This window comes from Pleuronectes platessa, chromosome 19, assembly GCF_947347685.1.
Source record: "Pleuronectes platessa chromosome 19, fPlePla1.1, whole genome shotgun sequence".
NCBI classification, from domain to species: Eukaryota; Metazoa; Chordata; class Actinopteri; order Pleuronectiformes; family Pleuronectidae; genus Pleuronectes; species Pleuronectes platessa.
This window is the reverse complement of record NC_070644.1, coordinates 9652474-9661087: the sequence shown is the minus strand read 5'-3', so window position 1 is coordinate 9661087 and position 8614 is coordinate 9652474. Positions and strand designations below refer to the sequence as shown.

Sequence of the window (8614 nt, the reverse complement as noted above, 5' to 3'; positions counted from 1 at the left end):
AAGCAGCCTAAACCTGTGTTTGTGTGTGTGTCTGTGTGTGTGTGTGTGTGTGTGTGTGTGTGTGTGTGTGTGTGTGTGTGTGTGTGTGTGTGTGTTTTATGGTTTCTTGCAGCCTGTGCATGAAGACAGGACAGACAAAACACTTCTGCGGCCCAAATCTAAATTTGAGCTCTCGCCCCCCCTCAAACCAATATCATAACATAAGCAAGTAAATGATGAATATGTTCAGCTCAGCCTGTACATGAAAGCTGATGCATAATATCGCTTGAAGCTGTGGATGAAGTTTTGAAAATAACCTTAATGATGTTGATTCAGAAGATGTTTGGACCTTGACCCACAATAAATAGCGAGATGTTGTAGCCTCTGTTGCCTTGCTTTATTTACCTGCAATGAGAAATTGCTGGAAAATCCCTTCACATTTGTAATTTTGGTGTTTGTGTTATCTTATGATGCACTAATGATGTTACGTTACAACATTGTAAAGAACATTATGAACAATTAAAGTCAGGCTGCAAACTTTAAAACATTTGGTTTAAACCGGTGTTGACAATATATCATATTATGTTTCGAATCAGTTCCTTTTTTTGTAACAGAACATGATTTAAAAAAAAAGAATTTTTTTGTCAAATTTGTCAAAAGAAAAGCACTAAAAGAAACAGGCAATTTCTTTGGTGTCTTCTTCTACACTTATCCATAAATTCTTCTTTTGCGTATTAACCAGATGGTTTGAATGGAAGCTTTTTATTAAATATAGCGTTGTATTTTAAGATGAAATTCCCCACATTTTAGAACTGATAAAACGTAATCTTCTTCAGGGTGAAATAATGTCAGTAGCCTATACTTCCTATCAGAGGATGTTGTGACTGGAAACATGTTTGGCCTGAACCTGGCTCACGTCCCACAAACGTGTGGGGGGTCTTGCGTGGGGGCTCCTCCATCACTCCCTCCACAAACAAACCAAAGATAACTTGTGACATCAGGTCACACAGGATTCCAGGTCCTGGATGGCGCTGCACAGTCAATCCCACTTCCCAAGCCGGATCTCTAAAAGGGGGCTGAGTGGCAGAGTGGGGACGACAACACCGGAATGAGGAAACTGACGAGGGCGAACCATGTGCAAAACAACAAAGTTGTTCATCCCTGATAACCGCGCAACCTGATGCACCGCGGGTCACTCCACTCCAGTCAGCCAGAGGCGATCCTCTCCTCTCCGGCTCCTCTCCAGCCCGCAGCCTGACTCAAGCTCCTCTCTCCCTCCTGCTGCATCCAGTGATGTCCCTGCTCCTCATCGCGGTGCTCTCCTCACTTCTGGTGCGCGACGCCGGGGCGACGTGGGGTGCCGGCGTCAAGTACGCGGTGAACTGCCCGGACAGATGCAGCGTGGAGCGGTGCGGCGGGACGCAGCGGTGCGCACGGACCGTCCTGGACGACTGCGGCTGCTGCCAGGTCTGCACGGCCGGCAGAGGGGAGCACTGCTACCGCACCGTGTCGGGGATGCACGGGGTGAAGTGCGGACCGGGATTATTCTGCGAGTTCTACAAGGATGAGGACGATTATGGAGACGAATATGGGATCTGCAGAGGTACAGTCACATTAAACAGCCTGTTACATGTTACTGCTGTTTCTGCATGATGCGTTCGGAATGGAGTGATGCTCTGCTGCACCAGAATCCCATCATGCCTTCAGTCTTAAAGGCTGTGGGCTGTTTTTTGTCATAAAAACGATGGACGTGCACAGGTGCAGACTCCAGCAGCTCCACATATGTGCTTATTTGACTTGGTGATTATATCTCTATAATCTGTATATTAAATCACTGAGATATCAAAGCTCCTGCTGATCCCTGATCAGTTCATCACTGACTCTGAGTATGAGTCACAAACTAACTAAGAAGTGGGGCCTGTGTCTGAGGCATTCAGGTACACTAATTGTCTCCCTTTGTTCCAAAATGATCAGTAATGTGACATTTCTTGGCTTTGACAGACTGTGTGTATGGAACCTATGGGGTCGAGTGCCGCAAGGCATGCAACTGCAAGGGAGGCATTTGTGACAGGGAGACAGGAGCTTGTCTCACCCTCAAATTCTTCGCCAAAATCGCCAGCAAGCTCAACACGGACCCAGACGCAGGTAAGAAACTACCAAGTCTTCTTTAAATAAAGATAACTCACACTGTCTTTCCAATGGTTTGTGTTATTAGTCAAGGCTGGGTGTGTTGCATGGGTCACCGAAAGGGTTGAATAAAGTCATGTGACATGGCACTGGTGTAAATATTCTTCTTTCTCGTGTTGTCAGGGGCAGAGTTCGGCTCAGGAGAGGTCGGCGCTGCCCAGAGCAGAGACCAACACACGGACAGGTCCGCTGCCCCGAAGAGGCTCAACCCTCGCTGACCAGTGCCGACAAGACTGAATCTGTTCAGTGTAAATGTAGCATTAACTTATAAATGATCTGAAAGATATATTTTATTATATGTTCAATGATAAACAGAATTTTTTACAGCATTTGGAAGTGTTGTTTGGTTCACGTCACCTTTTTTCGAATGAAATATGCAGCATGTGTTATTGTCTTCCAAGCCTCTGTCTCTTTTCTTCTCTTATTCATCTGTTAGAAATTAACTGAAACTGTAATTATCCAGCTCCCTCTCGCATCACATGCATTTTCAAACTGGATATAGACATATTTTAACGTTTTCCACAATGACACTTAATTTCCATTGTATATATGAATAAAATGACGTGGGAACATATATAATATGCCAGCCATTGTAAAGAATGCTCTTACAATTAAACCAAAGTTATAACTGACTGTTGTCATTTGATTTTCTGTGCAAAGTTCGTCTATTTATGTCATTAGCATCATATGCATCAACTGCATCATTTGGTTTTATGACACTAGCAACAGTTAATTTCACCTAAATAACTAATATACATTATTAATGTAATGACACCATGACTCAAACTTCTCTATGTAACTAAACAAATAAAAGTGCAGTAAAATCAAAAACACATTATACGCAATCACTGTTTGAGAACACAAAGAATTATCAAATGATTAGTATAGAGTATTAGAAGTACATTAAGCAAACAGATATTTAAGCAGAAGGTTAAATTTGTTCTGTTTATTTGAGTGCATTGTTGAACCTTCGGACTTTGGACAGTTTGGAAGTTATGAACCTCCAAAATAGAACTTTCAGTTTTCTCCGCAGAGTTCAATTCTGGGGTAAGTTAAATATTGAGCATCTCAAGTGTTGTCTTGGCTGCACACTTCAGGTTACTGTCATATTATTGTAAACAATAGCATGATGCCAAGATACAAGATCGCCACTCGGTACACTCAGGGATTTTATTATTTAGGTGAAGGGTTACCTGACAAAGCCAAACTGTAGAGGACTTTTTTGTTTGTTATGTTTAATTTGAATATTTTACTGATGCTCAGGATAAATTTAGAGCGGACCGACCAATATTAATAGAGCACATGAATTCCTTACAGGGGAGGGAATTTAGAAAGTGGAGGTTGCGGTGCCTTTTAGCTATGATGGAATACAATCTCTCCCTTTGCACATCAACCCGACTGGAGTCTTTTTTCAGTCCACGATCCTGTTCTCCAAAAGAATTTAAAGGACATGCAAAATTTTAAACTCGTTTTGCACTCTATGCAGCACTTGACACTGCATGTAGAGAAGCAGAGACATCCGACCCATTTAGAAACCCAGTAGAACCAGAGATTGTGGCACGAATTTTTATGAGCCATTTATTTTCTTGGGATGACATTTATTTATTACGAGAGGATGAATAATGGTAAAAATGCCACGATGTCTGGATAGAAGACTGTGTTTTTTAAGCGAAAGGAATTCTTGTTTCCCAGATCGTCCTTGTCAGGCATCCTTGACTCTTAAGTCGTGGAACGCAGAACTTTCTCAGCCTCCTGAAATGGAAAAGTATTTTATGTTCCCATGCAGAAAACATATCAGTCAAAAAAAAAAATAGAATAGATTAAGAACTGAAGGGTAAACAGTGGGTGTACAGGTTTTACAAAAGACAATATGACTGATCTGAGAGAATTTGGAGAAGCTTATCCGTCTTTGCAGCTATTTTATGAACTTTGTTGTGACTATTAAACTGGATTGAAATAGATGAGGATCTCAGGCAACATGGGAAAAAGTAATAAATAGAAATGATAAAATTTGAACACAATGCTCAGGGTCTTTCTTGACATAATAGGATTTCCTTCCTGGAAGTAAAAAAAAATCAAGGATGTCTTGTAAATTTTCAATTTCAGCTCATACAGTAGAATAGAAGTGAATCATGTTTCCTGAGAGAACAGACAACAGACAAAATGCTATTCAATAAAAAAGTCAAAAAAAAACCTGACAGCCTTACCAGAAGTTTTACAGAATTCCTCAAACAATTTGTCTTTCAATGATAGAAAAAGGTTTCATTTGAATTTACGTGCGTTCAATGGCAAATCATAATGTATCACACTAAATATATAAATCAAGGGGTTAAATAACACCATGTGGCATTTATAATAAAACATAGTAAGTAACCATTGATTTCAGGCAAATGGATTTTCTCTCTTTTCCAATACAATAGGTCATCAGGCAGTATTAAAGCGCAGAACATCCAATGGAGATGAAAGAATATATCTATCACACATCTTGGACAAAAACTCCACAATAATCCTGCCCCAGTTAAAAATAACTCTTATGAGCCTCACCTCTGACTCTTACTGGTACAGAAAATGTTTTCCAGTGTCCAGCTTGTTTATTTCCTGTGCTTCCTGACACCTGTGAAAATGGCCCTTCTTCCTGTTGTTGTTGTGTCTGTCCTGCACAGGAATTTCAAAGCAAGGTTTTTTTTTTCTCAAGTGACACTCCGAAACCTTGGAATTTGTAAAGGGACACACAACGGCAAGGAGCCTTATCCTCCCGTCGGGAGTTAGAAGAGGAAACTTCCTGTCCAATGTGTTTGATTGTTAATTAAATGAAACACCAAAACAGTCGTTCACACGAACACATTGTCACTGAAAATCCTAATAAACGTACTGAATAATCGTATTAATACAAATGACAAAAAGCTATTCTATAGATATAGTCTACACTATACTTTCAGGTTATTTTCTCATTTTAAAAAGTAGGAATCAAAGAAAACGTGACAGACAACACCTTTCTGCAGGATCAAGGTCAAGCTCTTTTCTTATTTTGTGATATTGTTGGAATAATTCAGATTTCAATGATCATCAAAGCAATAATGAAAATAAATGTATAGCAAAATGTATTTTGTGGTCTTCACAGACCTGAATTCACTGCAGGTATATGTGACGTGTGTGTATCTCCTCAATCCAGGGACAAAGTGACCCTCTGCACGGACGCACGCACACAGAGCAGGACAGGTATGGGAGCGGTCTGCGTACGAGGCCAGGAGTGTTCCGAGTGCTCCAGCGTTCCTCTCATTCCCCTGAGAACCGACAGGCCGAGGCCTCGCAACCAAACAAAGGACCCTGGACAACAACAGGAAAGCGTTGGTGAGAAATACCCTTTATCTGACTCCCCGAGCACGTCACTGCCGAAACAAAGGTGCGTGAACGGAGTAGTAAATAACACTGATTTACTGCAAATAGATGCTCTGGTATTCACAGTTTGGAAACCGCCCCAACAGGTTGTTTATCTGCAGAAGGACGAGGCGACACATAAACACTGGGGACGGGGGGAATTAAGTGAGCTGATTGATTACAGTGATAGCAGAGGCTTGTGAACAGTAGCAAGAGGCAGAATCCAGTCTGATTAATTAATTCAGCGATGTCTTCATCCCTACTCTGTCTTTGTTGTGATTCTCAGAGAGATTTTCCAGTAAACTGGCACGAGTGAAACAAGCGGCCGCAGCCTTGACCTCAGTGACATGACCCCCCCCCCCAGGACGGATTGTCTTTTTCTTGACAATGTGACATAACAGAAGGATTTGGCAAGACGTTGAGCTCATACATCCGTCAAGGCCCAAAAGTCCACTCAAATTCAATCAAGCCAAACCACATTACACACTTCTAAATACCAGTCCATTAAATATGCCTGATATTTTCATCAAGATTAATTAGTTATTCCCGGAATAAAAATGTATTCCAACATCCACCCCCCCCCCCCCCCCCCCCCTCCTCTGACCCATTCCACATCCGTCCAGTAGTTTCTGTGTCATTCTGCTAACTGACACAAAAACAAACAAACAAAGGCAATGAAAACATAACCTCATAAGCGGAGGTAACAATGGACGACCCCACGGGCTTGTGTAGCTTTTGTTAGTTGTGGTATCTTTATAATAATTTTATAAGCTCAATAAATAAATCTAACATTTGACTTTCAGTCTATTCATGGAACTACTTCTAAGTTTCTAAAGTGTGGTTTCCTTTTACATGATTGTCATTATTGGTTGGTGTATAAAAGACTCACACACTCACAGACTCACTTGAACTCAGAACAATATACTAATACTGATGGAGAACTTCCTCACAGCCTCAGTTAGGTTCGATCCCCACCCCCTGTAGCCGTGGTTGTACTGTGTGTATAGAATAACCTAAAGCATAGAAGCGCTGAATGTGTACGTGAATGGATAAATACTATTTGAACTAAATGTGAGTTTCTTGTCCGTGTGCCATGATTCAAGAAGTTGATTTCTGCAGTTTCTCATTCACGCCTCCAATATCCTCTCCTACCACGTGTGTCCTGTTGAATTCAGATCTGGTGACTATAGAGGCAGTTGAAGTTAATTGAATTCATGTTCATTAAACCAGTTGCACGTTGACACCAGCAATGATCAGATGTTGATGTGGTGATTGTGCTAGAAAATCCTTCCCTGCACCATCACACTGCCATCACCACCACTAACCTGGACTGTTGACAAAAGGCAGGTTGAATCCGTGTTGCTTTCGCTGACCCTACCACCAGCGTGCCTCAGCAGAAATCTAGATTCCCTCATAATGCGTCACTGAGATCACATTTCACATTTCCCCTGTTCTGATTTTTAATCTGAACACACCATCCTAACCTGTATCTGCATGACTGCATACAATTCACTGCTTACACCTGATTGGTGGATTGCATGATTTCCTGAATATGCATGTGTTCCTAAGAAAGGGATCGGTATGTGTTGATCACATGATTATGAAACACAACAACAGAGAAAGAGGACTCGTAAATAATACACAGTGGGGCCATGGAGTTGTTCTGAGTGCCTTACTTTGGTATGACACATAGACCTCTGGTGGCTTATTGGTGGTATTGTATCATGTTTGTATTTATTTTCAATTTCAGTTTGTCCTGCGGCTCTGGCTGAAAACTCCAATATAAGATTTCACTTTGGTTCTTTTCATTTGGGTTTAAGTCTATTTGTAATAAATCTGATAAGAATTATATAGAATTCAACCAACATAAATGACCGCCTTCTGTCACAGTGCGGCGTAATACAAGTTGATTCAAGATTCAAAGATCTTAATTGTCATTTTTTTTTTTTGTTGTTGCAGCCCCTGGGGGAGTGTGTGTGGGTTGTGTGCATGTGTTAGTCACTGAACTTGATGTGTGTCATATGTGCACTCCACAGTATCAGAGTGTGATATATATTTTTTAAATATCGCATCGATGAGATGGAGTGTGCATATTTATAAAGATGAAGATAAATAGGTGTAAACAAGCTTGATAGAGTTCCTCGTCTTAAAAGTTCCAAAAGTCACCACCAGGGTGCAATGTTGCATTAAGGAAAAAAACGAGAAATGACTGCTGGTGTAGAGGGAAGCTCTCACTGTTGTCTCTAAAGAAAGGATCAAGTTTATCAGATGGAATATTAATATGTAAGAACAAAATAAACAGTTAAAGAGTTAAAATAAAGGATGATGAATGTTAAAATATATATGTAAAGAAATGTTTCCAGCTTATGGAGGTTAATTAGATTCTTACAGATTGAAACAGACAAGAGGAAGGACAAATGTCTGAGGGATGTGAGTTTGAGTTGACCTTTAGAAGCAACTTTCAGCAAGTTAAAAGAAGAAATGCAACCTTCCTCTGGTATGTTTCTGTCTGGGTTCCGGCCGGGTGAACCTGACCATAACACAGTGCTATATGTCTCACAGACTCTATACATCAACTGCCTCATCAATGGTTTTGCATTTTATGGTTTCGTTGGAGAATCAAAAATAGAAATTGTTTATGAGCAGCACGCCATCAGGGTGCCCCCAGTTTTGATGGTGTTTTATACCACAATCATCTTTTTGGATATTCTACTGGCCATATGGGGGCAGCAGAAACATGCTGCAAACACGGACAATTAAGTTGTATGAATACATTTCATGCCTATAGACTCATCCAACAGATACAAATCAACAGTAGAGCCCTTTTCAGACGTGAAATCTGGAGAATGTCCGTCAGATTCTGTCCGGACATACTCCAGAGGTTTCCTTTCACACAAATCAGAGTGCAGCAGGAGATTCTCCACTCAGACTCATTCACAACGACACAGAAATCTCTGGATTGATCAAATGAGGGATATTGCAGCAGGTAGATTCAGGATGTAACGCTTTAATTCTGCTGCAGAGATCACATGGTTTTATGTACAGCACATCAGCTAAGCTAAAAAGCTCA

General features: G+C 40.9%; 1 protein-coding gene across 1 annotated transcript; it reads left to right on the top strand.

Moving 5' to 3' along the window:
• Window positions 1–976: 976 nt before the first annotated feature.
• On the top strand, window positions 977–2798 carry esm1 (endothelial cell-specific molecule 1). Its single transcript, XM_053411374.1, has 3 exons — window positions 977–1582; window positions 1981–2124; window positions 2290–2798. Exons 1-3 carry the CDS (start codon window positions 1273–1275, stop codon window positions 2382–2384), a joined length of 549 nt encoding a protein of 182 aa, XP_053267349.1. The 5' UTR covers window positions 977–1272; the 3' UTR covers window positions 2385–2798.
• The last annotated feature ends 5816 nt before the right edge of the window (window positions 2799–8614 follow it).

Coding starts and splice junctions, on each gene's coding strand:
- esm1 (XM_053411374.1), top strand. CDS start 1,273: ATGTCCCTGCTCCTCATCGCGGTGCTCTCCTCACTTCTGGTGCGCGAC. Junction 1,583..1,980: donor CGAATATGGGATCTGCAGAG/GTACAGTCACAT, acceptor TGGCTTTGACAG/ACTGTGTGTATGGAACCTAT. Junction 2,125..2,289: donor CAACACGGACCCAGACGCAG/GTAAGAAACTAC, acceptor TCGTGTTGTCAG/GGGCAGAGTTCGGCTCAGGA.